The sequence below is a fragment of the Lepisosteus platostomus genome, chromosome 10, assembly GCF_059453375.1.
Source record: "Lepisosteus platostomus isolate fLepPlt1 chromosome 10, fLepPlt1.hap1, whole genome shotgun sequence".
Lineage (NCBI taxonomy): Eukaryota > Metazoa > Chordata > Actinopteri > Semionotiformes > Lepisosteidae > Lepisosteus > Lepisosteus platostomus.
In genome coordinates, this window is record NC_142620.1 from 19,955,352 (window position 1) to 19,977,983 (window position 22,632).

Below are 22,632 nucleotides of genomic sequence, written 5' to 3' on the forward strand. Positions count from 1 at the left end.
TCACTAGAAAGTCCTACAGCACATGAAAGACTTCTGGAATGTTCTTTGACCAATACCACATTGTAATATTGTAGCAGGTGACATGATCTCAAGGTGATTTTTAAAACATGCTCCTGAGATCTTTCTTCTTTCAAGGAGTGACTCTAGGGGGAGACAACAGAATTCTAGAGAAAAAAAAACTTGCTTAACTAGACTTCATATAAGGGTGAGAGAAAATTCTGACCACTTCTGATAGTCTGTGGCTGACGTGCAGTGTCCCCATCAGGGTCCCGGAGAGAGAGCCTGTTCTCAGTGTGCTGCGCCAGGGGAGTCTGTGCCTGGAGTCCCGGGGACTGGCGAGTCTGGGCCTGGGCGAATGCAAGGGGAGCGCTGGCAGCACGCCCTACTCTCAGGTGAGGTCACTACCCCCCTGGCACCACGCCCTACTCTCAGGTGAGGTCACTACCTTGCTGGCACCATGCCCTGCTCTCAGGTGAGGTCACTACCCCCCTGGCACCACACCCTACTCTCAGGTGAGGTCAGTACCCCCGCTGGCACCATGCGCTGCTCTCAGGTGAGGTCACTACCCCCCTGGCACCACACCCTGCTCTCAGGTGAGGTCACTACCCCCTTGGCACCACACCCTGCTTCGGATGAGGTCACTACCCTGGTGGCACCATGCCCTGCTCTCGGGTGAGGTCACTACCCCCTGGCACCACGCCCTGCTCTAGGGTGAGGTCACTACCCCCCTGGCACCACACCCTGCTTTGGATGAGGTCACTACCCCGCTGGCACCATGCCCTGCTCTCAGGCGAGGTCACTATCCGGCTGGCACCATGCTCTGCTCTCGGATGAGGTCACTACCCCGCTGGCACCACGCCCTGCTCTCGGGTGAGGTCACTACCCCGCTGGCACCACGCCCTGCTCTCGGGTGAGGTCACTACCCCGCTGGCACCACCCCCTGCTCTCGGGTGAGGTCACTACCCCGCTGGCACCACGCCCTGCTCTCAGGCGAGGTCACTACCCTGCTGGCACCACTCCCTGCTCTTAGGCGAGGTCACTACCCGCTGGCACCACGCCCTGCTCTCAGGCGAGGTCACTACCCGCTGGCACCACGCCCTGCTCTCTGGTGAGGTCACTACCCCCTGGCACCACGCCCTGCTCTCGGGTGAGGTCACTGCCCCGCTGGCATAGTGAGGTCACTATGTCACTATAACCATTAGGTGTTGATGAACATAATGAGGGAGTGTGAGAGATGTTTCATGTTTTCAAGGTGTCTGTCCTCCCAGTTTGCAGTTTCTGGTTCACAGACAATTCTGTGCCTGTCTCTTTTTCTCTGTGCAGAAGTGGATAATCGCTGAGCCGTTGATTCGCCAACAGGACCACTGCCTTGCCATCTCTGCCTTCTCCTCTGGGTCAAAGGTCACACTTGAGCCCTGTAACCAGAAGGACAGCAGACAGGTAGAAAAATCCACCTTCTTCTGCCACACTCTCCATTGGTTACAAAAATGTCAGGCCTTACCAGGCAGCAGCAGCACCGTGCCAGGCTAATTAAGCTTTCACCAAAACAAGAGCTCATTAGAACAGAGCAAGGGTCTCCAGCACTGCTCCCGGAGAGCCATTGTTCAGCCAGAGGAGATAAATGGGTAAAGCAATACCAGGCAATTACCAGGCTGAGCAAAGAATTGTATTGTGCAGTGTTCTTGTTTCTGTACTGGCAGAATGCTGCTTCAGCAGCTTTGACCACAGGGCATTGCCAAGACAAGCAAAGACATGGCTGAGTGCTATTCTATAAGAACTGGAGTACATGGCACTAGATGCCTTCCAAGGAAGTCTGGTCCCTGGCTTCAGCTGCTGTCAAAGTGAGATTTAATTCTGACCAGCTTTCCTGAATGGAATTAAACTGTAGGCTGTGACGAACATAGTCATTACTAAATGCCTTTAGGAATCTGTGCCTCTATTTATTGAACGTTAAGCCGCTTTAAGTCATTTAAGAAAAGCCTTAAAATTGAAAACAAAGTGCTGTATTATAAAACCAAACTTGCCTTATGCAGATTATGTTTGAACAAACAAGCTTTGTTTTCTGTGCTGAGCAGAGTTAGAATGCCGTCCAGCTAACACTGTAAAGCTTCTGAACTGAGGGATTCTTCCAGGGAGAAATGATTATCAGTATGGATTTTAACTGGTACCAGTCCACGGGAACTGGGAGGGAGGCATTGTGGGTAGGAAGTTGGAGTGTTTGAAAGCTATGAGCACTGAACCGTGGATGATGATGTTGGTGGAGATAATTCTGAATTGGCAACTCTGAGGGATATCCCTTTCTCACTGTCCCAGTCACTTATTAAAAACACATTGAGCCCCAGAGCCAATTTCTCTTGATTAGAATTAATGTGTGATTCCATTGGAACCACCTGGGAGTGATTTACTCTTCCCAGATTACTCTAACTGAAACATTCTGTGTGAGTGCGGGCCTGACACAAGCCAGTTGTTCCATATCTCTCTTGACAGCTCACAAAGAAACCCACATGTATTTGTCTGGAAACAGCAGGCTCCACTTTTGGGGATGAATTCAGTATACTTGATGCCGTTTTCTCTGATGTGGAAATACGATGTTGGCTTCTTTTAAAAAAGGGAAGACTGTGAAACTGAAGGAGTCTTGAAGGTGCCTGAGCTGTGTTGAAAGCCAGGCTTCTGCGCAAATGTCGGACCACTAAACCTGGCAAGAAAGAGGGAGGGGGGGGGGGGCGAACACTTCAGAATACCAGGCCCTACAAAACACGTCCTGAAAGCATTACGGTGCGTTTGTACTGTATTATCCTCCCAAAATGTCTCCTCCATATAAAACCTGTTTAGCTCACATTTTTCATTCTCATAAAGCACCTTCGGGGAAAACTACTTAAACACAATTTAAAATCAAACACAACACAGGGGAGATGCAGGCAAGGTGGAGAGATGTAATTGTTCTCCGGAATTATTTTAATTTTCCTTTACTAAGCACCTTGGAAAGCCACCTTTAAAATAAGGTTGTTTATTTTTAGCATTATTATTTAATAGCTGCATGTATGCTGCGCTTTTTGTCTCACAGGATCTTAAAGCTCTTTTTTATTTAGGAGGGCACCTATTTCATCCAGCCCTGAAGTGCAGCCCCATCTGGTTAACACAGCAGCCCCACTGCACGCCATGGCAGATAAGGGGCGGGGACAGAAAATTGCTTCGCCAGCTGAATTATTAAAAGACAAGTGTAGGGAAGCCTTATTATACAGGCCCACTTTAAAACCTAGCCTGGACACTGGAGGTAACACTTTTGCTATTGGATCTTTAATGATTAAGTCCCCCAGAACCTCAGTTCCCTCCTACGACAGTGCCCGCAGACACCACACTGGGGCTGTAAGTGATAGTGCTAATTTGTAAGTCTGATGTCAGTAACCCAAAAATCCTCTTATATTCCCAACCGTTAGGGTGTTTCCAAGATCCTGCTCCTTGGTTCCCATTTTCCCTTCAAAGTCACCACCTGTAAGCAAGCTTAAGGGCTCTTCATGCACAGAAAACAAGTGGCAGTCGACCAATTAATGATGCTTAAAGATTAGTGTCACCTGGCCTAGAGGGTGGAGCAAATAATTCAACCGCAGTGTAAATACCAGAAAATAAAAATACACATTGTTGCAAAGCAATCCAGTAAGGGCATTGGTCAAAGAAACGAAACATTACAGGAACCCCGCAACATAAAAAATGTGTGGCATGAGAATTTATCAGAGCAAGCTGCTAAGTGTAAGGAAAGTTAATTCTCACAGTGACAGAAAAAGTGTGACAACATGGATCACCAGTCTCAGTCTTTGTGCTTGTGTGCAATTTAGCCAGCATTTCTGGATTTTCTCCTGGGGTGTCTGTGAAACAGCCAGTAGGATATTAGGGGGAAAGGCACAGCTGACATGGAACGATTTAGTATAAGTTCAAGAGACGCCGGGTTTGCTTAGAGCCGCGACAATGGGGAAGAGCCTAGGAGAAGCCCCTCCTGAAATGGAGCATTGTGCAGAGTGAAGTGAAGGAGGGAAGGGAAAGAGATGACATTCTTCAGCATAGAGCATGCACTGTCATGAGAAAAGAGGATCAAGGGATTTAGAACTCATATGTTTTTGTAGATCTGTCTGACACATAATGTACGCAGCTATTTTGTTGAAATGAGCAGACACTGACATCAGCCAGACTGCTTTGCATCACCCTTGAAAAGAACTCTAAGCACAGATACACAGGGTTCTGCTTTCAGCCTGAATCAACATAGTTATAGTGCTGGTGCAGAGGCATGATAACCCAGTAACAATATAATCTGTTAAAATAGAATAAGGTACTGATAACTTTTTTAATGTGCCAGCAAATTAGTGTCCTTAGCATTATTTGGTGTAACATATGTTGGGTACAAAAATCAGAAACATATTGTTTGTGTGTGTTTACAGTTCTTACGCGTGTGAAGTGTTTTTAATATAATATACAGGATTTCTTTAGCTGTTTATTTTAAAGTACAGCCGCTTGCGTCAAATTTCCCTTTTGGGGGAACTGAGTTTGAATATGAGTAACAGCTTTAACTGCTGGAAGATCCGTAATCATGATGTTTTTTTGGCAATTTGCTTCTTTAGAATCCATCGATCTAGAACGTATTTACTGTACATTTCACAGGCGTCTATCTTCTAGACAAATGAAACCCCGTCTGGAGGAGCTGAGACTGATAAATGATAAATTAATCTTCCATGATTAATTCGCCATGTGTTTCCACTTGTTCAACTAGTTGTTTTACCGATTTTAAGGAATTTTTCCAACCTGTGGAAGCCTGACCTTTTGCTTCTGATTCATTTCAATATGCAACCTGAGTCTGCCTCTGAAAACGCACAACCTCATTGCAGAATATTTCCAGAAATTCCGTTAACCATTTCTATTGGAGTTTCAGCTGAAACTCTCTAACTGGGTATCTGTAGTTTCTAGCTTCTCTATTTCTATTCGTTTCCAACCTGGAATTTTATGTGTGGGCTCAGCCTGTGTGTGTGAAGTCATTTTTAAGGTGTTTCAAAAAATGTAATTGTAGGATTTAAAAGTGTGTGACATTATTACTCCACAGCTTTCAGTCCTTGTTGTGATCTAAGAAATGGATTGGGTCCTTCAGTGCCACATCACAAAGGTTCATGGTTGTCTTAGTATATTGCCTGTTCATTATCTTTGTGTTCAATGTAGTTGCTTTTGAAAAGCAAATCTAATAGCTTAAAGTTCTTTTAAGTACTAACAAGCAACAAATTATCTGCTGTTGGCAGTGCTTTGAGCTGAAATCTGTTGATTCTGTTTAACATAAAAAGTGGTATGTGTACTTAAACAGGACAGTGGTCTTGGTAATCATTATCCTGTATTATGTCCTACCTAGTGGTGTACTTGTTTTAGGTGAAGCCCAGGGATAGCTGTCAGCTTGTCTCTTAAAGCAAGCACTCATAGTGTTAGACTTCTTGCCTTGACTGGTTTAGATGACATGATTGCACTCAAGACACTGCTTTATAGTAATGTGTTATCACTGAGCACAGCCTGACCTACAGCTGCAGTTTAAGTGGAGGGTTATTAGGAATAAATGAAATAAGACAGATGGATATAACCATTTGTCTGTTTAATGCCCCCCAGATAAATTCTTTAATAAATTGCAGTTTTTGATTTGCTGCTCATTTGAGGTCTTTAGAGAGAACCAGAGCTACTTGTTTTGCCACAGTATCAACTATATATTTTTGATGTGATATCTTTTAGAAATGTACAATCAATAGGATACTGATTAACCATGCTTATAAGGGCTGAACTGGCTGAACCCTTAGCTGAGTGTAGGAGAGTCCTGTTAAAGCACAATACAACTGCAGGAGAGGAAACAAAAATGGAAATTGGTATAAAATACAGTGAAAATTATCATAAAAGGACAAAATTACATCATGGATTTACTTTGGTGAATGTTTAAAGGGATGTGATGGATTTGCCAGGAGTCCAAGAAGTTAGGATTCCCAGCATGAAGTGTAAAGCCTCTACTTCATTTAGGTCTTCAAATGCAATTTGTGTAAATTATATTGTTTTGTTCTAAAGTAAAATGTTTGAGAAGAGATCAAAATTTACACGGTTTAAGCATTTAAAGTCTTTCTTTCAGATTTCATGGCTGATCATATAAGTATGTATTCTGCTTGTGCACAGTGCATGACTGATCACTGTGATTCAGGGGTGGTTTGAAATTTTCTCAATCAGATATACAAAACACCTGTGCCAATACTTTTATTTTACTACAGCCCAGCAGCAATATTCTAGATTGCTTTCTCCTTATTCCCTTCTTGTTGTTTTTCCACATAGACAATAACGGATGTTGGATTACAAACATATCAACATGCTATATAATTACAGTACATTTTGATGAATGCATGCTGAAAGTTTCTTTCAATGCCAAATGTTACATGATGTGAAATGCTTGAGGTTCCTAGATCTAAACCTGCCGAAGATCATACCTACACAGCAGGTAGCTGCCATAGATCCGGCCTTTTGCCTCCGCATTGGGCTCAGACGATACCTCACAAGCACTGTTCTTCTTTCTCCAGAAGTGGAAACCAAAAGGCTCGTCTCTGCAGCACCAAGTCAGCGGCCTGTGCCTGGACAGCCAGCCTGGCCCGGTGGTCATCAGCCAGTGTCGCCCCCAACTGGCCAGCCAAACCTGGGACCCCCAGCCCGCCACATGATCACCACGCTGGACAGAGGGGCAGGGGGAGGGGCGGGGGGCTGCAGGGGGGGGCAGACTGTGGACTAACAGACCTATGGGACCCCCAGGTGAGAATGAGAGGGCCAGAGGCACTGACCTGCTGTGAGCTTGTTCACAAGCCCCTCTGCAGTGATTTGTCCGACTTTTTGCCATGTTTTCATTATTCAGAAGGGGAAAGCAGACAGTTTTTCACAGGTGAAGTCACCTGCCTCCCCTCCTATCAACTATTGTCCTGAATTAAACTGTCCAAAGTGCAACACCTTTGACTTTTAAGTGAGTAAGCAGACTCACACAGATGTGATTAATGTCTTTTAGAAAGTAGAGGATATTCTCAAACATCCTCATTATAAAAAAATAATCCTTACACTTGTCTAGCGCTTTTCTGGACACTCCACTCAAAGCGCTTTACAGGGAATGGGGACTCCCCTCCACTGGATTGGATACCAGTACTTGTAGCTCAAAATATACTAGCATTAGTAGTAACTCACTGTCTCAAAGTAAGCACACTCAAAGTATTTTGAAGAGAAAAACTGTCCACATGACGCATCAGTCAAATTCCGAGCAGGTCACAGATAATTCAAATTGGGCCAGTAACACATTAAGCTTTGTCTGCACGCTTCCATTGGGATTTGTGGAGGATTAAAGTGTGCACTCTTGTCTCTGTTTCTATCAATGTCCAAACCGTGCAGCAATCACTGTCACTTTTAATTGAAATGAAAAGTGTCTCTACAACAATTCCCAACAATCCTGGTCGCCCACGAACGAATACTGGGTTAAAATGGCATAAGATGGAGATTTTTTGTGAATGTAAGGGTTGCAACCTGAACAGTGCTGCCCAGTGGCACTGACTGTAGGGAAAATTGGACAGTTCCATTTTCTGAAAAGGGGGGGAGGTCCACTTATACCAGGGGGAAAGGAATGTTCCACTGTGATGGGGAGGTGCAGGGGCTGTGAAGTAAGGACTGTCAAGACGTATTATTTATTTTGCATGGGATTTTTCTTCAAGTTACACTTGAACAGCTGAGAGGCGAATTTGCAGCCCAAAGAATGTATTTTTTTTAATCCTGTAAATATTTTAACAAGAACTTCCCATAGTTCTGACAGAAGAATTATTTCATTCGTTTCAAATAAAAGGGACTTGATCACACACCGCTGTTGTGTTTTTCTGTTGTGTGTTGTGTGAAGAAATCTGCAGAAGACTTGAACTCCCTGGGCGGACAGGGCTGTTAATCAGGGCTGACATCTGCACCTTGGGGTGCGATGCTTTGTGTTTGAACCAACATGCTATACATCTTGCTAGGTCGTGGAATTTAAATTCTGTATTGTTTCTGGGGAATGATTATTAGTGTATGGAATGAACTTCACAGCCACATGTAAAGATTAATACATTGTAGGAAGCTAATTCCTGTATTTCCATTCCTGTATGGTGTGAGCACAAATCCACCAGCACCCTGTTTATCACGTTCCTGTCACTATTACTCATTTCCCGGGCATTCTGTAGTCTACAAAATGTATAAACCAATTTCTAAGGTCTAATCCTGAAGCAGTTGCAGGGTTTCTAAAGTGTGTAATTCAGGACTGTGGTCGCAAGCTGTGCTTTAGGCTGAACCATGTGAATAATGAAGGAAACAGGAGTGTGACCCCTGAAAAGGGGCAGAATTGTGGCCTCACAGCGCTGGGGGCCCCAGGTTCAATTCCAGGGGTGCTATCTGTGTGGCGTTTGTAAGTTCTCCCCGAGTTTGTGTTGGTTTCCTCCCACAGTCTACAGACATACTGGTAGGTGAATTGGCTTCTGGTAGGAAAATTAGCCCTGGTGTGATTGTATGTGTTGCTGTTTGGTTGTGTGCTGTGATGGACTGGCATCTTGTCCAGGGCATATGCCGCCTTGCGCCTGTTATTTGCTTGAAAGGGCTCCAACTCCTCCATGACACTGAATTGGAAAAAAGTGGTTAGAAAATGGAGGGATGGACTCCAGCTTACTGTGTCATTAACAAGTACAAGTATATCTGGCAAGTGACATAATTCAACTCTCACATAGGCAATTCAACAGAAGAGTCAGAGAAGAGTCACTCCACACTTGGGTACTGTCTCAATATGCAGACAGTAGCTTCTGGAATTCCTGTCTGTAAGAATTCCGATACAGCACATCGCGCTGCAGGGTTTGCTAATGATCGTGAATTTAAAGGCACACCAACCCAGGGCCACAGACCTACAAAGCTGCTTTCACCCCCTCTCAGATTTAATAATTTAATGAGAAAATTGCCCGTGCAGATGTATCCATTTGCGTTCCCTGTACCCACCCTGTTTCAAGTGGAAACAGTTCATCAGCTTTCTGCCCCAAAAGGAGCCCTCAGATTATTCCAGTTTGCCAAAAAGTCAGCATTGAAACGCCGCCAACCATTGCTTCATCACTTTAAAACACACACAGTATATCCCCAGCAACATGTGAGTAAAACCCTGAGGGATTTAGATTAAAAAGCAGTTAAAGAAAATTTTAAAAAGGGCCCAGTCGAGTAGTTAGAGCGAGGTGCTGTCTGGGACTAACGACACAGCAGCTGGACTGACGCTTTTAAGGAAAACGAGACCCTTTCACGTGATTTAAGTTACTTTCCCTTAGGCAGACACCACTTAAAAGAATACGTTTACAATCGGTGGTAATTAAGGATTTCAGCTTCACAGCCACCTTAATAAGATTCATGGTGTATTTTCAACGGATCCTCCCTGATTTAGAAGTAAGAAAGTAGGGTTAAGATTCAGCCAACACACTGTGCTTAAACTCCTGCAAGCAGTTTTGCAGGCTTCACCAGCAGCAGATCTGTCAGCACGCAGTTCGCAGGGTCTGCGTGTGTGAGTACAAAGAGTTCGGTTCTAAAGACAACTCCAGTTCTGTCCGATTTTAATTTCTGTTTGGTTCGTGAAAGTATTCCAGTTATATATAGTGATTATTTATATATAGATTATATATATAGAAATTTTAAACGGAACAATTAGCCCATCTGACCGGACCCCAGGTACCTACAGTAATTTGTCTGTACCCAAGTCTCACTTAAAAGTTAGTTTTGCCAGAATAAAATGATTTTTGTCGACTTATTTTAAAACATAATTCTGATTAAATTAAACACAATTAGTTAAATATAAGATAATTCATTTAATAAATCCGCGTAATTAGAAAGGAAACATTATGGAGAAAAACAAATTATACTCGGTGCCATTTTGTTTTTTGTTCACTTACAAAGAGACACACTAAGTTTTGAGTTGCGTACAATTTGACAGTGGCAAGCAATTTTTAATTTGCACGCAGTACAACTTTCCTTTCTACAATATTCTCCTAAAGTAACTACAGAAAATAGAAAGAAAATACAACAAAAATACACAAAAGACTGTGGCACTAACTACTCTAACCACCCGGTCTGTGATTCAGTGTGAAATATCGTGCAATATCAATCAATCAAAATGGATTTATCAAATGCACAACACTACAGCGTGCAGCAGTAGTTGCTGGCAATGAAATGTCTTTTCTGGGATAGGATAATATGGAACATGATAAGGGTCTAGATTGCGTGCTATCGTTCGTCTGGAGCAGGGTTGCAGTTTTTAAAATAGTCATTTCTAATTTTTCCAGTTACTTTAGTGTTGGTCTGAATAATATCTTGATTTAATAATCATATAATCATATAATAATATAATATATATTATATATACATATACATATAATAATAAGATATTAAATTTTTTAAACGTTTTTTAAACTGCAGTATTTTGACTCGTGGGGAACTGATTCGTTCTGCAGTACCAATATTACCCAGCAGGTGGAGCGCTAATCTTAGAAAATGTTCTCGCGATCTTGTGTTTAGAACCAACGGCTGGATGTATCAGTCCCAACTCCTATGCAACTGTTTACGTGCAGGTGCAAGCCTTGCAATACTTCACTTATAAATGACTTCTGTTGTGGACTATGTTTACAGATCATTTGCAGATCAATAACCTGGTAGGTGAATGAACTGTTTTTTCTTCCATACAATGCTTTATTAACTTGACTGTCAGTAGCTTGATTCCATGCATTTATGAAGTATCATTCACAACCCCTAAAGCGTTACACTTGTCTTATCTCTAGAAATATTGATTTGATCACTTGATTACGTAAAACTCGAGAATATTCATAATCTCTTTTTAATTTACTGGGCAGGTGCCACATTCCAAGGTGACTTGAAATGTAATCATCAAGCAATGGCATTTTCATTTTCAGAGTAATTTTTCATATACTGTAGCGTCAGTAATGATGGGTCCCCTCGTTAGCTGCAAGAGAGATTTTGGAACACCGTCTAGTGGTCCTTCATGCAAGGGGTGGCCAGAAACGGCAAACCCGGAGCATTGTCACCTTGGAAAATAAACCCAGGGGTGTGATAACATGGACAAGGCACACAACACAGCACTGTCTGCTGTCGTAATGACAGAGCTGTGGTAAACGCAGTCCTGCCAGTCATGGTGATGCAGCCCCACACCAGCACTGAGGAACTGCCGCAGGGAGATGATAATGTTGTCTCACATGACGCCACTTCGTGGCACAGGCTTCTCAGAAGAACACGATTCCTGACACCCTGTGTGTAACCACTGGGCTGCAGTCTCTTCATGCTGGTGGTTTCCAGTACATGCTTCGTGTCCACACTTGAACCCTGGCCTGTGGAGTTGTGCCATCAGTCACTCACTGCCCTATAGGACAGTAGTAGGTCAGATGCTTCCTGGATTTTCACCACAGCATCGTATTTCCAGGTTTGTGGAATCAGGAGCATAAGAAGCTGATGATCAACTGGGAGACACACTCAGGTACACTCCCTCACACCCGAAGAAGGCTCCACAGCCGAAACATTGTGTTTTCTTTCTTCTCTTTTCACCATAGAATAAACCTATTACTTGTTCCTTTGCAGCCTACGCATGCTGACGCAGCTACCCACCTGAGACACAGAGGTAGCTGTGTATCCCAGGGTCCTTCCTTCCTGCAGTGCTTTTTCTTGAAACCTGAGATCAGAAGACATGCCTTTACACAAAGGGTTGTGGGAGTGTGGAATAAGCTGCCCAGCCAAGCTGTTGGAAGTTGATTTCAGGAAATAGCTGGATGAGAGAGATCCTTAAATCAATAAGCTCCTAACTACCAAACAGACTCGATAGGCTGAATGTCCTCTTTTTTTAAATATTGAATAGTAGTCACAGCACATATGATTGAACATGTTTTCTCTGTTTTCGAATCCCCAATCTTGTTCTTTTCACATGACTTGCATGGTTTTCCGCTGTACCAGTGACTGTGCTGGTCATTATGTTTTCGTAGCTACAAATGTTGGGACTGGAACACTTAGAACAAATAGCACAATGCAAAAACAACCGATGTTATGCTGCAGTTAAAACCCAGCTCCGGGCATGTGTTGCTTTCAAATTCTGTTTCAGAATCAGAACTTTGGGCAGGAGAGTACATGCCAAAAGGTGTACATTACGCACTGTATGGTTTAACATTGTGTTGCTGGCCATAGGTCCCATCCTTGGAGACTCCTGCCTTGGAAGAGCAGACCCGTGCCGATCACTGGGCAGGGATGTGTGCTGCCACTCCCCCACACCTGACAGAGCTAAGAAAGCAAGATTGATTGCAGCAAGATAGATAGATTTACAGATCCCTTCCTTGCCATTCAATACATGTGTTTGCTTCTTAATTAACAGCCAGCCAGCCAGCCAGCCAGCTTGTTCCTCATCCAGCAATGTGAGGACACAACTGGGAAGAGGAGATCAACTGCTGTGTAGGGGCTGCGGTGTTTTCCCGCACACACGATCACATCATTTGACATTATTACTTTCTTCCATGCAATATATAGAAAAATCTGACCAACAAAGAACATAAAGAAGACAAATAGTGCCAATTTTAGTTACTATAACACTTTAAATCCTCATTTACATCTATATATAAGTGCTGCTTACAAAAATATTTGTATTTTTTTATCCAATACAGGGTTGTGGGGGAGCAGAAGCCCATACCGGCAATAGGTAGAATGCGAGATACGCCCTGGACGGGATGCCAGTCCATCGCAGGGTGCCCACATACACACACTCACACCAGGGCCAGGTTTTTCCAAAAGCCACTAAACCTACCAGCATGTCTTTGGACTGTGGGAGGAAACCAGAGCACCCAGTGAAAACTCCACCAGCTAGCACCCCAGGAATTGAACCCATTGCCCCAGTCTGCAAGGCAGTGCTGCTAACCACCAAGCCATCATGCCATGCTTTGTGGAAACCCATTTTTATTATTTTTTTTCTAAAAGCAGAGCTAACAACATAACATCACCCCTACCACCACCACCTCCCTCTGAGCTTCAAATTCTTACTTCTAAAGCGCTGTATTGATTTTTTTGTCCATGGGAAAGCAATAAATTATGCATAGAGAGCAGAGACTTAGGCAAAGGCAAAGGTATCGTTACAGCATGTGCATCCCAGAATGGCTCTTAAAGGTATTCTTCTTAGCCGCCCGGTTTTGGCAGTTTATAATTGTAAAGTCAGTGCTGTTACGGCAAGGATTTCAGAACAGGGACGATATCAGTCCAAACCACTGCTTCAGTATCACTTCTGTTGATATAGGGGTCGAAGAGGATGAGTGCTTATTTGATTAATACCGGTTTGATTCTCCCTATCTGCCATAGCTATACACTAAGCATTTTACATCAGTTTCTTAAAGGGGCAAGTTTTAATTAAAATTGAAACTGCAGAACTCCTTTTGTCAGGTTATAGATTGTCATTCAAGGGGAACCCAGTCCCTGCAAGTACTGATTTTCGTGCCGTTGCTAAATCCTTGAAAAAACAGTGGGATCACCTTCCTGGAGCTCCTGACAGTTCCCCTGCACTGGTCTCTTGAAACATCCCGTGACATGAAGTCAATTGCTGTCAAACAGCTGAAGTGTTGCAATAGGGGAGACAGTTTCTTAGCCACTGGGTGTGAGGGAAAAGGCGCTGAAAACACTTTCTTCCGGATGATCTGAAGTTCTGAGTGTTCAGCTATAAACAGGTAGCCAGGAGACAATACGCCAGCTCACGTGTAGGAAAAGACCTTCTTGTCTTGGAAATTGTTGGACTTGTCTGTAGTAGTAGTAACCAAACGCAAGATAACATTTTCATACCTCCAAAAAATGTCAAATGCAACATTATGAGAACTGTGGCTGTGTAACATTCAGAGTGGTGCAGAGCAGAGCTAGGACAGGCATATGCATTAATATCTGCTTAATATGTGTTATGTCATTCGTGTCATGCCCCTGGAGGACTCATCGCCCTCAATCAACTCCTTCACATTCCAATGCAGTCTCTAAATAATCAGACACACCTTCTCCCACCTGTCTACTTAAACCAGCCTGACACACCATTCCTTTCTCAGGTTTTTCCTAGCTAGAGCTACATTGTTTTTGTGCTTCTTTGCAAGACTCCTAGTTTTCCGGATTCCGACCTCGGCTTGTTTACTGACTGCGTCTCTTGGTTCTCAATTTGATTGTAGTGGATTTTTCTACCTTTTGAGCCTGGCCTGGACTTTGGACTCTCGAATTTGGGTTTGTGTCTACAAGAAAATTAACATTCAGAGGATTTTGCGTAGGGTCCGTAGACATGAGATCGTTACAATGTGCTGCCCTGAAAGAGGATCCCATGCTTGAGCACCTGCTGCTCAACCTGATCCTGCTCCCCCACACATCCAAACTAGACCTCAGCAGGCTGATCGACATCTTCTGAAGTGGGATGGGGACTTTTGACAGCCCATATGACAGCATGAGAAGTCTCGGCAACCTGCGCACATCTAAAAGCCTTTCAGCCTCAGCCTTACTGAGTCTCACCTGATAACCACAACATCCCAGCGACACAAGCAAGTATTGGGGAAACCTGGGAGGGCAATGGGTATTTATATTCTCAAGAATGTCCTCCCCCATACTTAATGAGACTAAAAAGCACAACATGCCAACAGAGCCCAAGAAAGTGACCAGAGCAGGCTCCCACCAACAGCTTCTGTGCCTCAGTCCACCTCAAGTTCTGCACCAGGAATGATGAAGGATCAGCCCCTGAGCTGTCTAAATGCTCCAGGATTCCAAAGGTCACCAACTAATTGCTTTCTCTTCGTATACCCCAGCCTAGGAGTGTGGTTTGCAGACTGTGTAATGATTATGGATTCACTGTCGGAGAGATAAGCCCCTGATGAATCTTAGTTTCTATTAAAATGATCATTTTAAGGTGTAATCTAGACCCGTGCTAGTTTCGAGCTACTGTATATCTGTACTGTACATGTTTCAGGCAGATGGAAAGCTTCACACATCTTCCACTTCAAACTTTGGGGGAGATTTCACTCTGGCAGAAGCATACCAAACCATAATTTCAAACAACACAGAAAACAGGAACAGAGGACACAAATGCAGATTTGTTGTACCTGTACATTCACTAATGAAGGAAAAAAGACACTGTGTTTTGTCACAGGCAGTGGTGTATGCAACACAACTCAAAATCCACACTGTGGATTGAGTCCCATTGTTTTTTCTTAGCCTTCATATAAATGGCCTCTATGAGAAAGGGTTTAGGATTTTCCCAGAGACTGTTTGTGTTCTTGATTTACAGACAATGGATTAGAAATCTCCGCAGGCGTGATGCGATGCAATTTAAGGCTGAGTATTTGTTTTCTAATTGATGATTTAGCTTTCCTGCAAGTGCTTCTTGTGGAAGTGGGAGCAGGGCAGCGAAGGGAGCGAGGTGCACAAATAATTCTCAGGGTTCTGGTTGTCTCACGCCAGTTGCAGGACTCCGAAAGGCAGCACCAGTTCTAATGGAGCCTGTCGGAGCGGGAGTGTGTTGGTAGGCACTGCTAGCCCAAGGCGGTACAATCCTTTGAAGAAAACTCTGCATGTCTCACTCTTTCATCTCGGGCCTTAGAGATTTCCTCCTCAGCGGAAGAGACGCTGAAGTTATCAGGGAGGGAGCTCACGTACAAAGCTGGCAGATCCTCTCATAAATATTTCCTCCCTGAAGGATAATGCCCTTACTTCATCGTGATGAATCAGTAAGAGCATCTTTTAATATGGTTTCCTTTTTCATTTTAAATAATGTATCCTTCTTATTAACTTTATTATGATGTTCTTATAATAATAATTCCTTGCATTTACAATACTTTGCTATACTGTAATGGACTACAATGATAACAGTGAGAATATCTAGATAATAAGTACTTAGATATGAACTGATTACCTACAGTAGATGTTTCCAGTTTGTCTCTCACTGTCTTTGATGTATGTGGCATTATAATTATATTTTTTTATGAGCCAGCAGCCATACAGTATCACCCTGCAGCTCTCAACTGGCTACCCACTGAAGCTAAGCAGGGTTGAGCCTGGTCAGTGCCTGGATGAGAGATCTCATGAGAAGCTACGGTTGCTGCTGGAAGTGGTGTTAGTGGTACCAGTGGCGCCCACCCTGCAGTCTGCATGGGCCCTAATGCCCCAGGGGACACAATACTGTAGTGGGCGCTGTCTTTCTGAAGAGACGTTAAACCAAGGTCCTGACTCACAGTGGTCATTAAAGATCCCCAGTCATTTTTCGGTAAAAGTAGGAAGTTATCCCAGTGTCCGGGCCGAATTTCCCCCCTTGGCCTTTACTGTGGCCTCAAAATTGTTCCCACATACGATTGGCTTGCACATGCCCTGCAATGGACTGGCACCCTGTCCAAGTTGTACCATGCCTTGCACTGGCCGGGTAAGGCTCTGTCTTTCCACAACACCATATGGTATAAAGTGGTTTGGCAAATGACATGACATAATTCTTTATGGAAGGTCAGTCATTTCATTTATATGCTGGTCAAGGGTATTGTCTTTCTGTGTAATTTAGAAGATGGATTTGCCTTTTTACATCCTTTTTTTGGAAGAACACCTGTCAGGACAGGTTGATCAATACAATAATTAATTCCTTTTTCCTGGAAATACTGTAATTTCCTGCCTTCTTACTGTTGCAGTTCCAGGCATGTCATTACATGCATAGGTATCCCATCATGCTTCCCAGGTTTACATCAAAGTACAATAAACGTCAAGATGAAGGTGAAACTTTCTAAATTGCTTCTGGTGTACAGACATGTGCAAACAACAATACGGTATCTGCAATATAGAACTATCACTTTTGCGCAAAGTGAGAGATTGGTTAATTTTTTAACCCCTACTTTTTTCACTAGCTTTTTCTTATTGTGCAGTTAAACTACATACTGTATATAATTTGTTTCAGCTCACTTTTTACCCTCTTTGTTACAACATTGCACATGTAGAGTTTAAGTATTTCCTCTTAAAAATCATTAAAGGGTCCTTTTCGATATTTTTATTTTTTAGCTGTATATAATGTCCACTTTTTATTAATAATTAATAATAATTGCTTATATAACACTTTTCTGGACACTTTACTCAAAGTGCTTTGCAGGTAATGGGGACTCCCTTCCATCACCACCTATATGCAGCCCCACCTGGATGATGCAACAGCAGCCATAGTGTACCAGAACACTCACCACACATCAGCTATCAGTGGGGAGGATAACAAAGTAATGAAGCCAATTCATAAATGGGGATTACTAGGAGGCCATTAATGGTAAGATCCAATGGGAAATTTGGTCTGGACGTTAGGGTTACACCCCTACTATTTCCAAGAAAGGCCCTGGGATTTTTAATGACCACAGGGAGTCAGGACCTTGGTTTTACATCTCATCCAAAGGACAGCACCTTTCTACAGTATAGTGTCCCCATCACTATGGGGCATTAGGACCCACATAGACCACAGGGTGATCACCCACCACTAGCCCCACTAACACCTCTTCCGGCAGCAACCTTAGTTTTTCCCAGGAGGTCTCCCCCATCCAGGTACTGACCAGGCTCACATCTGCTGAGCATCAGTAGGTTGTCAGTTGTGAGTTGCAGGGTGATATGGCTGCTGGCTAATAAACATCATTTTACAGGTGACAATCATGACAATTGTCCAGTACAACATCACAGACTTTATACATTGTTATCACATACTGTATATATAATGAAACGGCAAACTGTGAGTGGAGTGTTATAAAACGTTTTAGGTATAAACAGAGCTAACACAGTTGTAGTGACAGGAGAAGGTCATATTGATATATTAAATATAATTAATGGTAAAATATAATAAGCCCGGTAAGGTCCTCAGAACAAGTGAAATCATAATAAGAGTTTTTGTTTGGTTTCATGCTCACAATTTAGAACCTTGAGTCTCCCCGCGACTCCAGGTTGATATAAACCATCAGCCCTGAGTCATTCATTGTTTTAATTCACAATCCCTGATGCCTCTTAAAGTGATGCAAAACAGTAAACTCTTTATAACCGAATTTAAACAGCTCATGACATTCAAACAGTGTTCTGGACAGGCTTCATTGCATCATAAGGATTATTGTATCTAAAGGAAGAGCTCCTGAACTCCTATGGCAACAACCTGCATCCCAGGTCATGGAAACCGAGTTTTCTGTTTGTTTTGTTCCAGGCAAGCTCTGAATGGTTTAGATTAAGCATAAGCATTTTTGAATTACATAGTGCCTTCTGTGTAGCACTCCATCTCAGATCCTGAAAGATCATGGTATGTTACTGTAAAAGCAGTAGGTGTGTAATTTCCATGTTAATTTCCTGGACCAGAGCTTGGTTTCAGAACCGTTAAACAGACAAGATAGCAAGTGACTCTCCACCTCTGAACAGGAAGCCAGTCCATCACAGGGATTACCCCCCTCATTAATACTGCTCCCACTTACACAGCTGGGTGGACTGGAGCAACTGGGGTAAAGCACCCTACAATAACAGGTCTGCAGCAGGGACTCAAACCCACAACCCACCCGTTATGAGACGGAACTAAGTTATCTTTTATTTCTTCTGCTATTAACCCAATTAATTTGGACAATTGATTGTGTATTTTAGTTTTTGTTAATCTATTATTTTCTTTCTCTTCATACAGTACCTGTATGTTTTTGTTAATGGGTTCATGTTGTAAACTGTATTGTGCATTGCGTTATGTGTTGTTGTGTTACAGTACCTGCCTGCAGAGCAAGTTACCCATCTGGGACAATAAAAAAGACGTAAGAAGTAAACAAGTATACTACTACGCTTCCCCACAACTGTAAAAGTATAGGAAGAAACATAAGATTCATGATAAAATGCTCAGCAGATTGTGACCAAGCTGGGGTTAACTATTCTTAAAAGTGGAGTAGTTTGCCTTTATTTAGAAACATCAATTAAGCGCATCTGTAACAGCAGAAAACTAACAAGGCCGGTAATCATAACTATACACACCTTAGATACATCTGTGTACAATTTATATGCAGAACATCAAGTTTCAGGGAAAAAAAACAAATCTAAAAAATAGGATTTACCCTTCAAGTAACAAAATAACTCACATTGGAAATACAGGGTAAACGAACTGCAAACTCAGAGAACAACTAAAACTTGTTCCTTTCTTTCTCCGTCCATTAATCTTGATCTTGGCAAGAGGCCGAAATTGAAATCAGCTGGTTTCAGAACACAGAAAGAAAGACGAGTTCTCTTGGATCCTGTGGAGCTAAATGAAGTGATTTAGAAATTAGATTTCCAATGGACCAATTATTTTATGCTTAATTAGTGAACATGAATATATGAATATATTTCCCAGGACACATTTGGAAGGGAAGAATAAATCCCTCAGGCCTGTGATTCTGGGTGACCAGAGCAGCTGGAATGTAGGTGCCTCTTTGTTTACGGTATGTAGAAGCACTCTTAATCCTTGCAAAGAGAGGCACAAATTTTAACCACTTCTTCAGGGGTGATTTCTTTTATGCTATAATGCTCTTTTGCTCCATCGGAGTGGGCAGAGACAGGAATGAGAGGAAACTTTGCAAAATCTATGATTCTATTCCAGAACCCGCTAAAAGTTCAGGCCTTTGTACAGTCACAACAGTTGTCATCCTGCTGTCTTCCTTCTTACTTCACTGGAGCCACCATTGGTAGATCTAGACGTCTGTGCCAAATGACACTAGTAGCTGCATTCTTAAGGCAATTTAAACAGAAACTCATATAGGCTTTTTGTGAGTTTAAAATTGCAAAATGTTTTAAAATTAGCCAATTTTAAGGCGTATTTAATTTCAACTCCTGTATGCAGTACAGTTTCATTCTAGACCCACGGGATAGATTTAATGGCTCGGGCTCGACTCCCTCCCTAGCCTTTAAAGAGCGTCTGGGGTATTGGAGGGATATTACTGCCCTTATGGGCTCCTCTAAATGTGCCTTTCTCTGTCACCTGCTGTGAAAGGCTAGCTAGATAAGATGCTTTAGGGAGTGCTTTGCAGAGCAGGCAGAGCATTTGACCACACATTCAAATTGCTCCCAGGCTAGCAGCTTGGCACAGCTCAAGTGCATCTGCATGCCAACACACTTTATCTAGCATTCTTCAGTGACAGGGGACCAGGAGGTCATGGTACAGGCAGGGGCTGAAGGGGAGTCAGGAACACAGCTCAGTATCAACTGGCCGGTGTCCTGGGGATTCCTTGTCTTGAGCTTCTATTATTTGAAGATGTCATTGTAACCTTTAGGTTTTTTTTAAAACTTTTGTTTTCTCTTTGTACAGAGCCGTGCTCTACCACACTCCAGTGAAAACAGGAAACGAATGCAAGTAGAAATAGTGAGATGAAATAAATCATCCCCGACCGGTGCACGTGCAGTCTTTCACTTTTAAGTCTTTCGGTTAATGCAGACCAACGCTTGAAAATGCACCTTCCCGCAATTTTGCCATCTTCGATTTCTTTCACTAATGCTTTGTACACTCTCCGTTTCCGTTTCATTTGTATGTGAACTGATTAGCTATCAGCAAAAGAGACACTGGCTTTACAAAATGACACAACTGTATACATTCGTTCCAAAATGATAGATTTCAGAAGTTACTTAACTGCTCAGAAATGACATCATTTCTCACAGCTTTCTGAGACAGTAGACAAAGTTCTTATCATAGAGCCTAAGCTTATTTTATCATTCAGCAGATGACAGAGGCAGGCAGGGCTGTGCAGACAGAAATATGAGCGCATCTCCACCTCTATTTTACAGCCACTGCTCTGTGTAAAGTAGTAGTGGACATTTTCTGTAGTTTCCTGCAGTGTTTTTTAATATGTATTGCATATTTTAGAGAAAACATTGAACTTATTATTAACCATTCTGAGCTAGTGTACAATCAAGCTGTCTGATTAAAAGAGTAGATTTTTGGTAGCACATAGTACATACATTATGCACACACATGATAGAGAAATGGCATGTCTAGCCAGCAGGGTATCTCCTGTTACAGTGCCAAGTTATGTTTGTTGTTCTTCACAAACCACAAACTGCACTTATAGGATGAAGCACGTTTGTATCTCAACCAAGAATCAAACTACAAAATCCCAGCAGAACCAGCATCTGAGTACTGGAGTGTGAGAGGATAACAGATAACAGCCCTTAGCCCTGATCAAGGTACAGAGACCTGAAGACTTGAAGATTCGCCCACTCTACCAATTATGATCCTCCTCCATGTTCCATGAGCAATGTTCCCATGGGTCTTTATTGCCCAGGGTAAGAGCAGGAATCACCACATAGGGTCATTGGCTAGGGATTTCTGTAGAAAATTCCTTGTTTACTGGCCCTCAAACTCCACTCCCAGCACCAGCCAGAATTTGCTTTTCATGCTACCTTTCAAATACTCAGCCCTATAACCAGGCTTCAAATTGGGTGTGGCTGCTGACCAGTTGTTTTTACTTCTTCCTCTTCTATTGGCTGTTTGGGTTACCATTAACTTAATCCTGGATTTCCGCAAGAGCCTTCACAACACATCTCATCAACAGACACTACTGAAGCGCACACATGGGCTGGCGTGGTGGCTCTGTGGCTAAGAAGCTGTGCCTGTGGCTGGAAGGTTGCTGGTTCAAATCCTGTAGCTGACAGAGGCATCCTACTCTGTTGAGCCCCTGAGCAAGGCTCTTCACCCCAACTGTTCCAGGGGGGCTGTGTAAATGGCTGACCCTTTGCTCTGATCCCAAGCTTCTCTTCTCTCACATTTGTATGTGAAAAGATACAAATTCCTAATACAAGAAATTGTATACAGTATGACCAATAAAGTGATTGTATCTCTTACATGGAGGAAAGGCTGGGAAGCTCTCTCCAAGCTTTTACTCCCGGTAATAACTACAAGTTTTCCCCTCGGTCAGTCACTAAACAGAATGTAATGTGTTCAACAGGCCAGACAGCTTTGTTAGTATATTTTGAAAATGTGCCATTGACTATCAGCATGCAAAACATTCATTCTCCCTCTGAGTGACATTGATAGGATCTTCACAGTTAGGCATGCTAGGAATGTATGTCACCAGTTGCGTGTTCAGTGGGTAGTTTAGTTTTCCCCTGGGATGTGCCACAGTATAACAGGAATCTCCGTGTTAGCTCATTAAAATGTTAACTGTTAGACACACTAGTATTTCCCTGTATGTCAAGTGCTTTTGAAAACACCATGTATAGGATTTGAAAAAGCATTTCTGTTCTGCACTTAGCTGCTGTTTAATGCGTAAGTGTCCTAATGGGTTTGTGAAAGTAAAACAAATAAAGTCACTTTTTAGACACCATTTGTTCTAAGAAGGGTCAGATGCTGCATGCTGCAGTCATGTTATTCTGATGCCTACCTCACTCTGCAAATTAAAAAGTCAAAAACAAGAAAATGTGTGATGAAATATGCCTCATGCTAGTTTTCTCTGCATTGAGACACAAAGAAGTAATGGGTTTTGTTTCTATTCATATAAACTAAGCAGCTTCCAGTCAGGTGCTGCAAATCAGACTATGGGCAGTAATTTTAAACCTTATCTCTTGCATATTTCTACTCAT

The 22,632-nt window shown here is 42.8% G+C and overlaps 1 protein-coding gene across 1 annotated transcript in view; it reads left to right on the plus strand.

Moving 5' to 3' along the window:
- The window catches only part of galnt16 (UDP-N-acetyl-alpha-D-galactosamine:polypeptide N-acetylgalactosaminyltransferase 16), a 54,748-nt gene extending 46,868 nt beyond the window's left edge, over nt 1–7,880 (plus strand). The window contains exons 13-15 of the mRNA XM_088648672.1: nt 266–392; nt 1,324–1,440; nt 6,576–7,880. Of these exons, the coding sequence (XP_088504798.1) occupies nt 266–392; nt 1,324–1,440; nt 6,576–6,713 (382 nt within the window). The 3' untranslated portion in view covers nt 6,714–7,880. The remainder of the gene's footprint in view (nt 1–265; nt 393–1,323; nt 1,441–6,575) is intronic.
- Nucleotides 7,881–22,632: the final 14,752 nt, after the last annotated feature.